The 17664-nt window shown below is 37.5% G+C and overlaps 2 protein-coding genes across 5 annotated transcripts; both read right to left on the bottom strand.

Moving 5' to 3' along the window:
- Nucleotides 1-1340: 1340 nt before the first annotated feature.
- Nucleotides 1341-6578, bottom strand: LOC149713147 (uncharacterized). Its single transcript, XM_089843632.1, has 6 exons — nt 6430-6578; nt 6154-6348; nt 6020-6094; nt 4915-4956; nt 3165-3347; nt 1341-1665 (listed from the first exon to the last, which is right to left on the bottom strand). The coding sequence occupies exons 1-6, from the start codon at nt 6520-6522 to the stop codon at nt 1519-1521; spliced, it is 735 nt and encodes a 244-aa protein (XP_089699758.1). The 5' UTR covers nt 6523-6578; the 3' UTR covers nt 1341-1518.
- Nucleotides 6579-7683: 1105 nt separating this feature from the next.
- On the bottom strand, nt 7684-16644 carry LOC149713146 (cytochrome P450 2J3-like). 4 transcript variants are annotated; one of them, XM_089846424.1, is made up of 8 exons: nt 16306-16644; nt 13603-13727; nt 12962-13068; nt 12431-12732; nt 10748-10857; nt 10400-10652; nt 9345-9529; nt 7684-8177 (listed from the first exon to the last, which is right to left on the bottom strand). In XM_089846424.1, the coding sequence occupies exons 1-8, from the start codon at nt 16530-16532 to the stop codon at nt 8005-8007; spliced, it is 1482 nt and encodes a 493-aa protein (XP_089702550.1). In that variant the 5' UTR covers nt 16533-16644; the 3' UTR covers nt 7684-8004. The 4 variants fall into 4 exon arrangements, with proteins under 4 accessions (XP_089702550.1, XP_089702558.1, XP_089702565.1 ...); XM_089846432.1 differs by having other exon boundaries at nt 7684-8147; XM_089846439.1 differs by lacking the exon at nt 16306-16644 and adding an exon at nt 14360-14791.
- Nucleotides 16645-17664: the final 1020 nt, after the last annotated feature.

The following is a 17664-nucleotide window of genomic DNA, read 5'->3' as shown; positions in this document are numbered from 1 at the left end:
GGATAAGGGACTAGAAGTACCGAGGTAACCAAATTCTTCACTTGGCGAAAGTGAATATTCTTGATAACACACCAACGGTTGGCCCTATGGTAGCCGTTTCTCAATTTTCCTTCCAAAACGTGAGACGCTCGTGGCTGTTGACCACCGAACTAGATTCAAGCACAGGCGTCCGTGTTCCGCGGCTTTAGGTTGAGGTTAAGGGAGTAGGAAATGTTTTTGGAACTCGACCAATTTTTTTCTCTCTAGTGTAGGCGCTATGGAAGCGGCATAAAATCCTCAAATTTGTTCACTAGTGCCAGGATCTATTACCAATGCTAGAGCACGTTACTTCTTAGTCCCTTATCTTACTTCTGATGACATTAAAAGAACGACATACTCTAAATATTGTTTTAGAGCTGCTCCAAACTTGCTCGTATTTAACACGGGAACAAACCGTGCTTAAGAAATTTATTATTATGGATTAGGGAAGCGCCATACATATTATCACGCATTAATGTTCTTCTCCGCGATCACAGTTGGCAAATCGGAGCAAACGTGTTCGCAACTTCCGGACCGCGTTCACAGTTCATATCACCAGGAGTTCATAATAACTCGAAGTACGAAACTGGTTAAAAAGCCCGTAACAACAAAGTTTCGCCGTAAAGCTCAGCGGATTCATACACCGCTTAACTCCCAAAGATATAGTTACCCCATTTTTTTAGCGCCCACGCGCATTAACTTACACACTTCCGCTTTAGCACTATTTTTATCTCGTGATTTTGAGAGCGAAAATGGCTCACGTCTGCTTCTGTCGGAACGGTGTACATTAAGCCTTGGCTAAGAAGTTGGATTTTAGTCGGGGTTTCTAGTTTTCTACAAAACATTTGAACGATCGTCAATGATGTTTTGTTGTGATATGTGTGAGTGAGAATTCCGTGGTTAAATTAAAACGGTTTGGACAAATTTATTCCCAGTATTTTTAATATAAGAATTGCAACGTGTTTCTACGTCCACCATATTGCCATTTTTCTTTTCGACGGAGATTCCTGCCAACGGAAGTTTTGGAACGAAAACCAAGGAGCATAGATACCACTACAATATACTGTAAGGTTGTATGTCCATAAACAGGCTAATCCTTTCCATGCGCAACGGCAGAATCTTGTTGTTCGCGATTTTCACCATTAGCTCTATGGCCAGTTTCATACTTCCCCCCCGAAGTATTATGAACTCCTGATATCACTTATACGCCAATCATAAGAAGTCGTTAACCCTTCATTCATTTAAGAATTCGGATGTTGTAAAATTTTGAAAAATATAATAGGGTTATTGATTCACTTCTCATTTTATTTAAACGTCGTTAATATATATAATACATTAATTTGCTCATATCAATAGAGAAAAAGGCGGTGAGATGAAGAAGCCAGTTACATGACACTACCACTTGATTTTCACTCTAATGGCTATGAATACTTTTAAAATAATTTATGGTTGTTAAAAGATACGTTTAAAATCAAGGTAGTGAGTGATATTAGAGATTTTTCACGCTATGTGAACATGTCCACCTCCCGCACTATGGTACCGCACGGCTAAGGGTGGTGTTTGATGTACCAGGTGACCATTGTTCCCGTTGGAAGCGCCTAGAATCGTTGATCGCCACTTTTTGAAGAAACAGCATCCATCCACGCACTGAAGGGATAGATAATATAGTCTATTAATTATATATCTAGTAACAAGCAATTATTTGAAACATGAATGGAAAAGCATCGGAATTTGCCATGCTTATAATTATTAATTTATATTATTTTCCATGTAACAATTATGATTTGGAAGGCAAGCGTATATTAAAACTTTATTACTTCATTTATTTTGCTAGTTGCGTTTCCCCTGGTAATTTTGCCTTAATAAATACACGCGATGCAAAAAAGCCGTGGTTTGACAGAGAACTCGTGATTTGATACATATTGTCAAATGTTACTAATATCAAGAACGAATTCAGGATACCATAAGAACGTGGAATGGTAAAATTGTCCCCTGGTACCATGAAGTCATACTTCTTTCGAAAACCGTTACCGCCTTCGTTCTTGGTAACACCTTAAAATCCGTTTTTAGCGCCATCGGTGGGTTATAAATCAGTTAAAGTGGCTAGTATCACATTCAGCTTCTCTGGCCTTAAGCCTTGGCGGTACACGGCGAAGTTTGGGAAATCCGTTGTACTGACTTTGTCCCAGATAAATCAGGCTCTCTAATAGAAAATTCTAGATTCTTTATAAGCACTCTTTTTAAATACATCAGTTCATCATTAACGATTTTAACAAATTTTTTCTTGACACCGACACCAACACTCCCAGACCTAGGAGACTCCATTTTCCATATTCCCAAAAATAGGCCCCTCCCTCATGTTATGAAAAGTATGACTTCATGGCGCCAGCATTGCCTTGTTTCAACGTTCTTATGGTATCCTGAATTCGTTCTTGCTAATATTTACGGTTTTTATTGTTGGTTTATATATTGTTATCACATTTGAAAATGCAACTAAATTTGGGAAAAATCTCTTTGGTATAAATGGTTCAAATACGGCTTACAAGTTTTGACCCTGACAGAAAAACAGCCAACCATAACCGTGTAATACAAGAAGATCAATTTTGAATCTCAGATCACCTAATCCTGGACAGGCAACTGAATAGGGGGATAGGTTTGCTTAGAGCAACGCCTGACACTAGCGCTGCGGCGGCGGGTGTCGCAAGTTTATCACCAAACCATAGTAAAATAGTACAATTGGCGATAAATTGCGGTCGGAAGACGCGTAAGGGCGAGAGCTACGCATTGCCATTTGTTGACGCGGGTACAACATGGCTTTGGCTGTCCATGGTTATGTGGTCCGAAATTGAATTTATATCAGTTGGGAAAGAATTTTTTCCCAAAGATCTTTATATACTGGACCAATATCTCAACTTTTATTGCAGCCGTAAACATTTAGATACAATAATACTCGGTACGACAGAACTAAACAGTGGCTGATATTGGTTCAGTCACATCGGAGACTAATTACGACATTAAGTAATGAGATTCCCCACCCGGCTTATTTACTGGCAACAGGTGCTGGTCCCTGTTACTATGATATTTGTTAAAAACCCACCCTTTTCCTTTAAACTAATTCTAATTATTTAAAAAAATATTAACTATACCAAAGAGACGGCGCATAGAATTAGGCAACCACCACAGATTGGGATAAAGTTTATAAATTTTTCCAGGCAGTATCCTTCAACATCAGGTGTTGATTTTCTATATGGATTGACTGTCAGTTCACCATCTTCTCCTTCGACATATATGAGGTGGCACTCCCCTGGATATCGTGTACAGTACTGCGCCTACAAAGTAATAAGTAGAAGATAAGACCATTAAACACAGATGGTCTGTAATGATAAGCTAAAATCCCTGTTCTTCTAACGGCGCCCCTAGCGGGAGAGTTCCGAAACTTCTCGACTCATAAATCATGTTATGGATATGGTTTGAGTCGAAAAAAGTTTCAATATTGGTCGCGGCGTGTTGCTGCCCTAAAAGAAGCACGCGCTGTATCTCCATTCCAGTCCATCTGTGCTCAATGGTCTTAGGTAGAAATGAACTGGTAAATCGAAATGTTTATATAACAAAGATAAGAACTAATGAGTGTAGTGGACGCTTAATTCACGTCGCCTCCCGCGGAATGCTAGGGGATAATTCGCTTATGAAACCATAATGTAATGCTACAGTGTTTATCGCTCTAACAAAAATGCTGGACAGAAGGCCCGATTTGGTCATAACATGATACCAAGAGAAAATAGAACAGAGTATAGTACTTCTGCCTGGGTGTGCTGCGCCTCGTTTGAGGTGTTAGATTTCTACGAACCCCCCTCCCTCCCAGGATAGCCTCCTCACAGCTTTTAGAGAAAAAAAATAGTTCCCTCAAAGCACACTACGGGCTTAGAGGCGGTGGACGAAGAGAGTTTACCTCTCCCAGAATTCCTTGAGCAGCGCTTCTTTCCAAAAAACGCAAGATCTAACTTCTAGCCTTCTGATTCGCTACTTGAAGTTTTAGGGGGATAAAAAAACTGGTCTACCCTCAAACGAGGCCAAAAGCAGGGCTAAAGTTAAATTTTGACCCAAGTATCATACTCTCTTCTTCATGATACTGGGCCAGAATCTCACTTCATGTTATTTCTTTCTGCTTTTGCTTCAAGAAACCATTATAAAATTGACAGCTGTAAGTGACTGTAACATTAAACAGTTTACAATGAATAATACCAGGAGTTCATAATAACCCCCTTCGGGGGGGGGGAAGTATGAAAATGGCCATAGAGCTAATGGTAAAAATCGCGAACAACAAAATTCTGTCGTTGCGCGTAGAAAGGATTAGCCTGATTATGGACATACAACATTACAGTATATCGTAGTGGTATCTATGCTCCTTGGTTTTCGTTCCAAAACTTCCGTTGGCTGGGATCTCCGTCGAAAAGAAAAATGGCGATATGGTGGACGTAGAAACACGTTGCAATTCTTTTATTAAAGATACTGCGAATAAATTTGTCCAAACCGTTTTAATTTAACCACGGAATTCTCACTCTCACATATTACAACAAAACATCATTGACGATCGTTCAAATGTTTTGTAGAAAACTAGAAACCCCGACTAAAAGCCAACTTCTTAGCCAAGGCTTAATTTACACCGTTCCGACAGAAGCAGACGTGAGACATTTTCGCTCCCAAAATAGATAAAAATAGTGCTAAACCGGAAGTGTGTGTAAGTTAATGCGCGTGGGCGCTAAAAAATGGGGTAACTATATCTTTGGGAGTTAAGCGGTGTATGAATCCGCTGAGCTTTACGGCGAAACTTTGTTGTTACGGGTTTTTTAACCAGTTTCGTACTTCGGGTTATTATGAACTCCTGATTATACTTACCGAGCAAAGGCTTACGTATTGTTTTCTCAATAGATAGTGATCCTAAAATAAGAATTTAATTTTTGCGATATTACAATACTTATTAACTTTTATAAATATCAGAGATTCCAGGTTAGTTTTATGCCAGATGTTGAATTTGCCTACTTATTTCATATTTGAACCCAAGAATCACGTTCTGCCCAGCCGAATTTCTGACCAAGTTATTTATCCAATAGGAGAGCTCAAATGTTTTCTCGCAAAATTTATCTTAAATTATTATGGGCATGTCACACAACACTTGAGACCGTACAAATTAAGGCACGAAACGTTCGATGACATAACATGTAATTAAAGTTTCAAAAGGCGAATTGTTTGCCCGAGGTAAAGAAAAACTAAACTGGAAACTCTACTTGGTATCAATTAAAGCACCATAAAACAATAACTATGACATTCGATGAGAAACGTTATTGAATGTGTTTCTTAAAAAAACATAATTTCCACCAAACTATCTTATTACTTCACGGAAATTTCTTAGAATCAACTCATGGTGAGTAAAGGCTCTTTCAGACGATCCAACTTTTTGACTCAGCTTGATGGGTCAACTCGAGTTGAATCAACTAGTTGGATCATGTGAATAGAAGCTGGATGAGTTGGGTCACCAAAAAAGTTGGCTAGGAAAAATTGGATCAGTGATCCAATTTTTTCCTGACTCAACTTTTTAATTTCATTTCTCCAGCAAATCAAAATGAATCACAAAAAAAGCCTTTTTCGCGGGTTATTTCGTAAGTGTTAAGGAAGGTAGCGCTTAAAAAGATCCATTTGGCGGTAAAAGTTTAGTCGTGTGAATAGGAAGGATTTATTTCACTTTTCCCTTCAAAAGTTGGGCAAGTTGATACAACTTTTTGACCCATCGAGCTGAGTCAAAAAGTTGGATCGTCTGAAAGAGCCTTTAGTGTAAGCACAAAGAAATCATATTCTTTTGGAGTTTCTTGGAACATGCCCATTCTGTTTTCAGCAAAAACACACAATATCATATGAACAAACGGTAATTAAGAACCTTAACATTAATGTGAAGGGAAACGCCATAGTTATTGTTATTATGTTACAATAAAATCTATATACCGACCTTAATTGATAAAATCAAATCTAGCATTCCCAAAATAATGGCGAAAATACCGAACATCAAAATCCAAATCAGGTGCTGTTTTTAAAAATGAAATTTAACATTTAAGAAATTCGAGCCTGCGAATGATAAGTTACCGTGGCGTAGTGTCTTTCATGTTTGTTAAGGTCTTTGTACTCCATACATAAGCCAGCGATAGAATAAATTGAAATTAAAATGGCACAAATAAGGCTCATGACAACTAAAGAGGTGGTCGATGAAACATCACCCGTTATATCACGAAATTTGTGCAATGATATCCCCCCGAAAACGAAGACTAAAACTAAAAGAAACTGATAAAATGCGATTTAAAATTAATTAATTCCAAACGGCATTAAAATTTGTATGTGAAAAACACTGCAAGTTGAACTTACCAATCTCATGGCTGTTGATCGCGTCACCAGTGAACATTCAGCTATATCATCAGAACGTCTACGCGCAGTCTCCATTCGCAATTGGTCCTCCATGTTAAAACGTGATTGATAATGAATTTATAATTATATTTAAAATTAAGAGGTCCAAAATTTTAACCCACTTTGAAGCAAGCCGTTCGGTCTCGCGAAGATATTAAAACTGAAATAATAAAAATATTCTTACGAAAGAGATTTTTTTATGGACTACTATCATTTTTTCGCCATGGAGTCGCATTGACAGAGATTTTTTTATGGACTACTATCATTTTTTCGCCATGGAGTCGCATTGACAAAGAGTTATTTTCAATATTATGAATTATTAGGCGATTCTTCATTATTACTCCTATAAAATAACTCCATCGAAAATACTAATACATAATAAAATTAAGGGTTCTATTTTTTATCAGAATTTGGCCTTTTCATGTTTTTAAAGCGGTTTGAAAAATACGCCCAAGATTTTTATTGAAATATGTTTAACATTTTAAGCCTATTTTGCGTTTCGTCACAGACAGTAGCATTATTGTTATAGAGTTATGCCAAATTTTGAATAATGTAACTGATATAGTATAAAGCGCTATGCGTATAGGAGACAGATTTTTTTACTGTACGGTTTTTCATGCATTCGTTTTTTTGACGTCAATATCAATGGCGACTGATAAATTGTACGTAGGCGGAAGTATTTAAATTGCCAAAATAAGGAGACAATTAATATTACCAGGGATAGATTTAATTTTAGAAGTAGGAATGGTGAAGGTTAGTATTTACTTCAGTCCGACTCATAGCCCAGTATAGAGCCCCTCCCTCCAACACGTAACGAAAAGTTTAAATTATCTTATTGCCTCACTTATACTACGTTTTGATGACGTTGCTGACGGGGACGGCGACAAATACGTAATTCCTTTTTACCTCTGTCGCTATGACCCGTCTCTTCTTTCATACCCCCCCCCCCGTCCCGGGGAAGGGAACCGGGACTTTGACGCGAGCCCACATTACTCTGTTCTCCATTCCTACTTCTAAAATTAAATTTATCCCTGTTATTACCAAGAATCATTATTTGATTGCAAAATAATTTTAACCCAATACTTTCGGAAATGAACTACAATTTAACGAAATTGGTTAAGAATTGGTACTGGATGTTTGCTGGAGGACGAAAAATGCGTTCAACAACTTATGACGATGTGTTGCCAAAGTCAACGCATTGGAGAAAAAAAACTGTTTAATTATTTTTAAGTTTTATTTGGTTTAATGTACATGTATTTTATACCGTATCTTGACTCTTGAGAACATAATCACGGATTTTAGAGATTTCAAAGATGTAAGTTTATTCGGTGTAGATTGATTTAGTGTAACTATTTTTAAATTCGAAGAAATTTGATATTTGCAGTATGATTAAATGAAAAGATTTCTAACACTTCCAGGCTTTTGAGGTTTCACAGAAAATAGGTATAATGCGGTTTTTAGGATTGCTTAGTGAAACTTATTTTGAAGAAAAACTACGCGGTAATTATTACAATCAGCGTAATGATCTAGCTCTTGTTATCGTCGCTCAATTTTCAAAGTGGGATTCGTTGGCACGATAGTCAATGATATTTCTTTGGAAAAATCCAGTCCATTAGTAGGTGGCAAGAACTTAAATTTTTGAATCAGCGTTGTTAATGTAATGAAAACTTGCATCAAAGCTAGTTTTTCTCCAGGACATTTTCGTTGGCCTGTAAACAGTAAAAAGAATAGAATATTTAATCAGATTTAATAGACAATAACAGAAGTGAAATGAGACTAGAAGTGAAGGGCTCTAGCATTTATAGTAGATCCTGGCACTAGTGTACAAATTTGAGAATTTAATGCCGCTTCCCACGCGCCTACACTACTGAGAAAAAATTGGTCGAGTTCCAAAAACATTTCCTACCCCCTTCCCCTCAACCTAAAGCAGCGGAACACGGACGCGGGTGCTTGAATCTAGTTCGGCCGTCTACCACCGCGAGCGTCTCACGTTTTGGAGGGAAAATTCAGAAACCGCTACTAGAGGGCCAACCGTTCTTGTGTTATCAAGAATATTCACTTTCGCCGAGTGAAGAATTTGGTTAGCTCAGTATTTCTGGTCTCATCTCACTTTTGACAATAATATTGTTGTCCCTACCAGTCTTCAAACTAAATATTTTAACTGGTGACCCTACCCTGAATTAACATTTAATAATCCCAAAATAAGCTTCATTTCTTTAGTCAGGGTTTAACACTGCTGTGAAATTTTAATATCGATTTGCTACATCCTAAACTCTCCTTGCTGCTATGCTATAACCCTTACACTAAAACACATATATATTGAGATATCCGTTAATGCAAAACAAAACGACAGCTCTGTTTAAGAATGGAATAAGTTAAAAAGCTTCATTTTTAAGCTGTCTCCCCCCCCATCAATTTTCATGAAATATTTCAAATGAATAACCCGATCCCAAGTTTGTTATAACAGGGATAAATTTAACTTTAGAAGTAGGAATGGAGAACAGAGAAATGTGGTCGGGCGTCAAAGTCCCGGACCCCCTTCCACGGTACGGAGGGATATGAAAGTAGAGGCGGGTCATAGCGACAGAGATAAAAAGGAATTACGTACTTTTCGCCGTCCCCGTCAGCAACGTCATCAAAACGTACTTTAAGTGAGCCAATAAGATAATTTAAACTTTTTGTTACGTGTTGGAGGGAGGGGCTCTATACTGGGCTATAAGTCGGACTGAAGTAAATACTAACCGTTCTCCATTCCTACTTCTAAAATAAAATCTATCCCTGGTAATAATTAAAAACTGATGCAGTGGCTAAATAAATTATATTTTGACCCATGAACCTTAACTAATTTCAAGATTTATAAAGAAAGATTTTCATACCATAAGAAAACGGGATATAATTGTCATGATTTATAATCTTTCCATCGGGGCTGAGAAATCTTTCAGGATTGAATTTTTTAGGTTCAGGCCACACTTCGGGATTCATATGAATGTTCCACAGGTTCGCCATTACCACGGTGTCTACTGGTATATCATAATCGAAAATCTTTGTTGCCTTTTGAGCTCTAGAACAAATGAAACGTATAAAGTTTCTCCAGTTCTGTTTAATTAGTGTCAAATTGTCAACTATTGTAAGGTATTTCAAAGGTAGAAAATGTAAAGCTTATGATTATGTTTAACGTCTTAGCAAATTAAACATGGTGCTATTGGAAAACAAATTAGATTGATAAATATCAAGGGCAAAGTGAAATGAAAGAAGGTTAGGGAGTAAAGAGAGTACTGCGTTTCCAGCCCCTGCGGTATACTGTGAATATTTGTGAATGAATGAATACTATGCAGGCAAACCGATGTACATTTGCCAGGTTTTCACTACAAAAGCTATGATCACATAGAGGCAGAAATATTGATGAGCCCCCAATGCCTCAAAAGTTGAACTAGCTTTGCCAGAAAGACAACAAATATAACTTTATAAGAAGAGTACAGTTTGCCAACCATAGAAACGAAAGAGAAAGCAAAAGTTGACACCATAATATTCACAAAAGAAAGCTCTCATTCACCACTTCTAATATTTCTAATTGCCTTTGATATGGCATAAGTTCATAAGATATGTTCCATAAGTTTGTCACTGGTTACTGAGAGATTGTCATGAAGTGAGGTAGGTCATAGATTCTTGTAGAGCGACGCCTGGTGAGGCGCTGTCAAAGGCTTAGTACAGACTAAATGGGAAGATGGAATGCAAAACCGACTGTAGTCAATTCTCGCGTGGTTCTTGAACTAGCTCTCAGTAAGTCTCTAGTATTACGAAGTTTAGGAAGTGTCATACTTATGGTAAATAGCTTATAAACTTATGATATGGTTAGATAATCAAAAGTTTTAATACTGTCTTTTGACGACAACCCACCCCCTTGTTTTATTTAGACTAGGAAACTACACACCTTCTTGCAGCTGACAATGGGGTAGTTTTCCTTCTTAACGTTTCTAACATAACAGCGTAGTTGTAGGGCAGTGAATCCCTATCCTTCAATGATATTTGCTTTTCAGGTCCCACGTTGCTTATGATTTCTTTGTAGGCTTTCTCCTGAATATCTTGGTGCTTTGCCAATAACATTAAACCCCACTCTACGTTAGTTCTACTCGTTTCACTACCACCTAGCAAGAACATTTGCGAGTGGCCGTTAAGCACATTAGCTGTAACATTGAAAAATTTAATTATTTCGATTTACCATAAACAATAGTATAAGTGTGGCTTCTAAATAGTTAGAACCGTATGTCACGTAACATACTTGTAAATCCATTTTCACCATTCGCCTTTTGGATCTGAAGTAAAAAGTGATCCATGAAATCTGATGGTTCTTCGAGCTCCATGTGCTCCTTGTGTGAGTCTATTTCGGAACTTGAAACAAGAAAATTTTGGATTACTGATGTTAACATCTACTTGTGTTAGCGAAACATTACAAAAACAAAATGTACTCTGATATCACCTGATACAGGGCAAAACAAGGGAAAAACATTTTGCATTACTCAGTGTGGTTTCCAACGTGCAAATGTTGTACAACAAACTACAACGCTTTATTAGACCTAAGTTTGAGTAGAGTATCATGCAAACTTGAGAAATGCCTACCCAATTCAATACTCGTGCGATATAATGGCCACGACACTATATGATGCATAGCATAAAATTTTCTTTTTCCCTAGTGTAAATTAACTCCAGTAAACAGTAACAAATTTCACAATATCAGTTGCGATAAAACTAAATCCATTAATTTTACGGGTCTATTGAATGGGTTTCATATTTCTATGGCATTTCGAAAGCAACCCGAACGCGACTAATCACCCCCCCCCCCCCACAGTAAGGGGAGGCTTTCCTTTAGTCGTGTCGCAAAGCAAAGTGAACACCGAGATTTTACCCGTTTCTTTCTTTGTCTATACACGAGTTGAAAGCTGATTTTCATAAACAGTTACTTGCCATACTTGTATGCGTGTAGCAGGGCACACACTCACAACCCTAACACACAAAACATAGGAGTATTACTCCACGTGGTTCGAAAACTATCCTCATGCTGGGGTCGTTTTAAATTTTTGCGCCCATCGGTAGATGGCGAAAAAATTTATGGGGAGCATATACGAGAGTTTAACTCCTCCTTCGTTTCGTCTTAACTCCTCCTTCGTTTCGTCTTCGTCACACCGCTTATTGGACGGCGTCGAAAACCCCACCTTAATTTTCACCCTCAGTTGTCAGTCAACTCTAGCTTTAGAATATGTATAGAGTACGCAAACAGAAGGGAAATCGCAGAGGTAGTCGTAGCCCAGTTGGTAAAACGCTCGACAAATTTTTCCTCTTGGATTGTTTTAAAACCCAGACTCGCGCGTTCGAGCCCAACTTGAAATTTTGGTTAAAAATTTATATTTATTTTAAGCTATTTAATTCATTTACAAAATATTATTTTAAATTATATAAATTATTTATTTTAAATAATATGAAAAAATAATATTTTAAATAGTAATTTGAAATATAATTTTAAATATATTTTGGAAAATGCCAGGTGTTGATTTCGCTAAAATATACGAGATGTCGCCAGTGTTTCCACTTTGCGGCGAAAAGGTCCGTTTTTGGCGTGGATATTTAGTTATGTATGATAAGACGATTCAAGTAAAAATGTGTTAATTTTCATATCACCATTAGTAATTTGAAAAATAATTTTAAATATATTTTGGAAAATGCCAGGTATCGATTTCGCTATAATATACGAGATGTGGCGCAAAAATTGTAATGGTCCTCTTGGGAGCCTTGTTTCAGGAATTTTTTAACATTTCCTTCACGAGGAGAATTTCCGTCCGGTATTACGAATGTTATAGAAAATTTTAACTAAAAGTGATGGGTACTTATAATTTCCAGAATAAAAGTAATTACCTTCTGAAAATGTTTTTAAATCTAATTTACACTTGAAAAATGGAAGATGACTTACCTCAATAAGTTTTCCATTTTGGTGATAGCCTCGTTGAGGGTTTTGAAGCTCGGAAAAATCTTGAGTATCGGTTTCAGAAAAGGGAAAGCAAATAAAGTCGAATCCGAAGCTACGTTCCGCAAAGCTTGTCGTTGATAATCATGTAGAATCTTTGATTTTGGATCGCCATCTGGTATAGTTTTTCCGCATATCATAGAGAATATAACATTATCAGATGATAAGCATAGGACTTCTCTGACATTCACATCGTTATCATAGGCGATCTTTGCATCTATTTTATGAATTGCTAAACTCAGTTGTTCCTGCAAAAATATTATCAACAAGTTTAGTTCATATTTCAAGGTACAAGCGTTAGAAATAAGGATGAAATTAACCAACCACCAATAATGTGGTTTCTCTCAAAAACTTATGGTAATCCAAATTAAACCATTAATTGTTTTCTAACTTGTCAAAGGGATTTATGTGACAGACTATTAGTTACTTCTGAAATTTCATCCTCAATCTTACTGTAAATACTTAATTTGATTATACCTGAATGGCTTCTTCAATAGTGTCCTTTCCCATTCCAACATTTCTTAAAATAGTTTTGTTGAACCGTGAATGTTCCACCCAGAGTTTGCCATCCATATTCGCTACATCTAATTGAAAAATTGAATTGTTTATGAAAGATGTTTGTCTGCTATACATTAAAGGATGCGTTCTTTGGGTCATATTGATGGGAAAGTACAAAGTGCATGAGGACTACAACATTTTGTCACGTAGATATGGACTCCTAAACATTAGCCGCTAATGTCAAGGAAATAGTCACACACGAGGAGAATCAAATAGCAATAACAAAGTGTGGTACTGTGGTGTATGATGAATTTTCGGTATCTAGGTTGTTTATTTGGCCAAACTTCCTTTTTCTCTGCCCGGTTTTTCTCTTATACTCGCACTATAGTTTACGGAAGTATTCTTTCTCGTTGTTTCCGAGACAGCCTGATCAATCTCACAATTTGTTATTTCTACTCGTTTTTGGTATGGTACAGAGCATGATTGTGAAGAGCTTCAACTGTTGGTGTAACCGAAGCCTTGCGGTAACGCGCTTAGGTTAACTGTCATAATAGGGCCGCGGAAAACATTCATTTGGCAATTGCACTTGCAGCAATTTACTTTAAAACGATTGAACTTACTATCATATTTTTCATTCAACAAGAAAAGTCCTGGTGGTCTAGCTGATAACTCATTTTTGGAATAGGCTTCTTTAACAGCAGCCATGTCTTCCAAAATGACAGTGTAGCGACTTCCCAGATATAACCTGAAACAATTATTTTTATTTTAGCGTCGAAAATTGACAATTGTCAGTGGTAATCAGCTAGAATCGAAACCAAGTAATCATCAAATCCCTTAAAGGCCGACTTCCATCGAAAAGGGTTCTTACGAACTGAAAACCGTGCATCGAGAGTAACAATGGAGCGACCGTGCCGATTTTCGAATCCCCGCTGGACAAAATTTTGAGGGGTTCTTACGAACTGAAAACCTTGATACGGGGGTTCTTACGAACTGAAGATAAACAATAGATATTTTCCTTCAGAGGGTCGTAAAAATCGGGAATAAAATATTTAAGAGACTTTCTATTGTTTATCTTCAGTTCGTAAGAACCCGCAAAGCAAGGTTTTCAGTTCGTAAGAACCCCTCCAAATTTTGCCCCAGTGGGGACTCGAAAATTGGCACGGTCGCTCTATTGTTAAGAATCGATGCACGGTCTTCAGTTCGTAAGAACCCTTTTCGGTGGAAGTCGGCCTTTAAATATTTTTGAAGTCAGTTACGTTTGCACGAAAAAATAAAGATGTCAAATTGCGTTGACCTTGACTATAATAGAATTTTTTGACGATATATTCCCTGATACAAAAACATATGTAGCCTAACTCAATGAAATTTGATATTTACTCTTGCTTGTTTTTTCTGAGCAGTGAAAAACGATATGATATTGATAAGATAGTCTTTATGGTATCAGGAATGTATGGAGGGGTTGGAATGGCTAAGGTCAAATCCTAATCGGCGTGAAATGATCTTGGAAACAACTGGAGTGGCTTAATTTACGCTAGTGACGTCATAGCCTGACGTAAAAATCGTATTTACCAGTTAAATTATTTTCATTCATTCATTGGCTGCCAAAAAAACTTATTTGCTATAATTCTCCACCCTCTACCCTAGGTCCTCTGCCTAGGCTGAGAGAATCGAATATGAACGCGAACGGCGGCGAATCAGCGCATTTAACTTTAAAAAGTCTAAAAGGTCACTTCTGCCATGCCTTTTTTAACGAGTCATGACATTTTTCGCCATCGGTAGACAGCTAAACAGACGTAGGGGGAGGAGCTACACTTCTCACAAGAAAAAAGACTCTCCTCATGTTTCCACCATCAAGGGTACAAGGAAAGCCCCCTTAGCCATTCCAGCCCCTCCATACATTCCTGATGGTATAAATTGATAACTGATAGATTTTAATGTAGTCAAGAACCTAAAACGACATAAATACTTCTAAACCGACCACTGATAAGGCAATATCAGAAGTTCATACGCTATGGCTCATATCAGAAACACTAGAAGGTTTTACAAGGGATTTAGTTGACTTCTTAGAGGTTGGGACCGCGAGCCCTTTGTCATCTAAATCCACAACATTAAGCTTTATCAGAAGTAAGATAAGGGACTGGAAGTAACGTGCTCTGGCATTGGTAATAGATCCTGGCACTAGTGAACAAATTTGAGGATTTTATGCCGCTTCCATCGCGCCTACACTAGAGAGGAAAAATTTGGTCGAGTTCCAAAAAAATTTCCTACCCCCTTCCCCTCAACCTAAAGCGGCTGAACACGGACGCGGGTGCTTGAATCTAGTTCGGCCGTTTATCGCCCCGAGCGTCTCACGTTTTGGAGGGAAAATTCAGAAACCGCTACTAGAGGGCCAACCGTTGGTGTGTTATCAAGAATATTCACTTTCGCCAAGTGATGAATTTGGTTACCTCGATACTTCCAGTCCCTTATCTTACTTCTGGCTTTAGGAATAAGAATAACCCCTAATTAAGCATCAATATACTGAATGTAAAAGTTGAAACATTGTTTAGTCTAAAAAGTTACATTTGTTTAGTGTCAATGGGAGAACCGGTGCAAGTCCGGTTTTCTCAGCTAGTGCGCTATAAAATAAAGAAAGACTCTGAAACTTGTGCGTAGTGAATAACATAACAGCTAACTAGTCAAAACGTTTTTTGAAGCAGTCCTGCATGGCGAGTAAAAGCTGAAAGGTACAAAAACGCAGGTTTTATTAGTTTAGTGTTGACCGTAACTTCCAAATTTTCTTGTTTTGCAAAATCTCTATCTATAACATGGAAATAAAGCTTAATAGTGACATTTAGCGCTACGGCTGTTGAGAAAGTCATTCTTTTTTAACACCCATAGCTCTTATATCATAAACCAAGAAGTTATATCAGTATCTCAGAGAGAAGATATAAGATGCCTTTGTATTCGCGCGCCATAGTCCCAGTCCCCCTTTCAAAATACAAGGGGGGACGTAAAAGGAGGCGCCGGGCTATTTCGCTCTAGTCAGTCGGAAATTTTCCTCACTCGCGTCGTCGCGCTGACGTGAGTTTTCAAGAACCAATGAGATGCTGGTTGTAATTTAGAGACGGGGATTGACTGCGGACCTACGTTAGGACTGGAAATAAAGCTGGAAATCTGGCGAATTTATATCTTCTCTCTGAGATACTGATATAACTTCTTGCATAAACTTACAACCATTAGCAGCAAAGCCCGGGCATTTTGCTTTATACTTGTTTTAAAGTTTTATTGAGTTATTTTTTGTAAGGTTGCTTAGCCCCGAAGGTAAGAAAGAGCCTACATACCCAATCACATTACCGTATTCCTTTTTCAGTTCCATAAGCCGCTTGTAAGGGCGTTTGCCCATAAAGGGAACATATCCTACTAAAGGTAATCCCTTTGGTCCAGGTGGTAAATTTAATTTTTTACCGCTCAATTGTTTTAAAAATACTAAAATTAGAAACGAAACTCCTAGTACGATGAAAGAGTTAGTTACGATTTCCGGTGACCAGATATTATCAAACAAAGACATTGTTTATTTTGTTATTGTTTTAATAAACAGATATTAGGTTATCATTTGCTAGGAGTCGAAAAGAAAACTTATATGTTAGCGGACTTTTAAAATAGCGCACAATACCACTTAAAATGCGTTTACGAATGAAATCTGTTTAGACTCTTTTGATTATTCTACTTGAAAAAGTTTTCCTAGAGCTTTTTTTTTAGCATTATCAAAGTGAGATTAGGACGCCAAAAAGTATATAGTAAAGGAGATGAAACTAAATACACGTGAGTCGAAGAAGAACTAATAAAAAATTTCCAATGTACAATATTGATGAGAAAAAAGGACGCATGATTAGTACACCTGCTTTTTGCGCATGTTTATGCGATATCCAATTTTTCAAAGAAAAAAAGGTTTATACTAATAGCAAACATTGTAATGCAACTCCAAGTGACCTACTTCTTCGGCTGTGGGTATTGAGTATCGGATTCTCTCAGTCGATAAAAAGAATTTATGAAACTTGAACTTCATAGGCGCCAATTAGCCTGTGCAGATCGAGGAGCCTTTTTTTGTGTAATTTCACACCCCTGTCCTTAGCGTTGGTTTTAAGCTACGTGTGTTTGTGTTTTAATTTACATTTTCTAAGCTAATATTTTACATAATAGACCATTCCATAAATTCCCGCAGACAAGCAACCACACAGGAGTGAAGTCGCCATTTTAGGTTATTTCCCTCGCGCCAAGAAGCACCGCCAGAGGCAATGTGAGCAAGCTAGCCTAGTCTTGGTTTCTGAACATGTTATTTCTTGAATTATCTATAGTGAAGATTAGACGCGAATCAGTATGTCAAGGTCCTCCTCCGTAATATTTTTAATTGCTTCCCCCGATTTTGTTACTTGTATACTATATCAAAAACGGATTAATGTAATAAGAACGTCGGCTCATAGCTTCAGCCTCTGATACCATCCTCGCATACTTCATGAAGAAACTTCGTCTGCTTATATTTTGACCCCACCCACAAACTTTGTATATAGCGACTTCTAGTGGTCAAAAATATCATTCTCATGTATATTTTCCTGGTTAAATAATTCGTTCGGAAATTGCGCCAGTGGTAAAAAATCCAAGTGGGAAACATTGCAATGTAACTTCCGATTTAGTAGAATTAA

This window comes from Phalangium opilio, unplaced genomic scaffold (genome assembly GCF_054372755.1).
Source record: "Phalangium opilio isolate 3A_F unplaced genomic scaffold, DU_Popi_V2 ptg000009l_1, whole genome shotgun sequence".
NCBI lineage: Eukaryota > Metazoa > Arthropoda > Arachnida > Opiliones > Phalangiidae > Phalangium > Phalangium opilio.
This window is presented reverse-complemented; position numbering and strand designations above follow the sequence as displayed.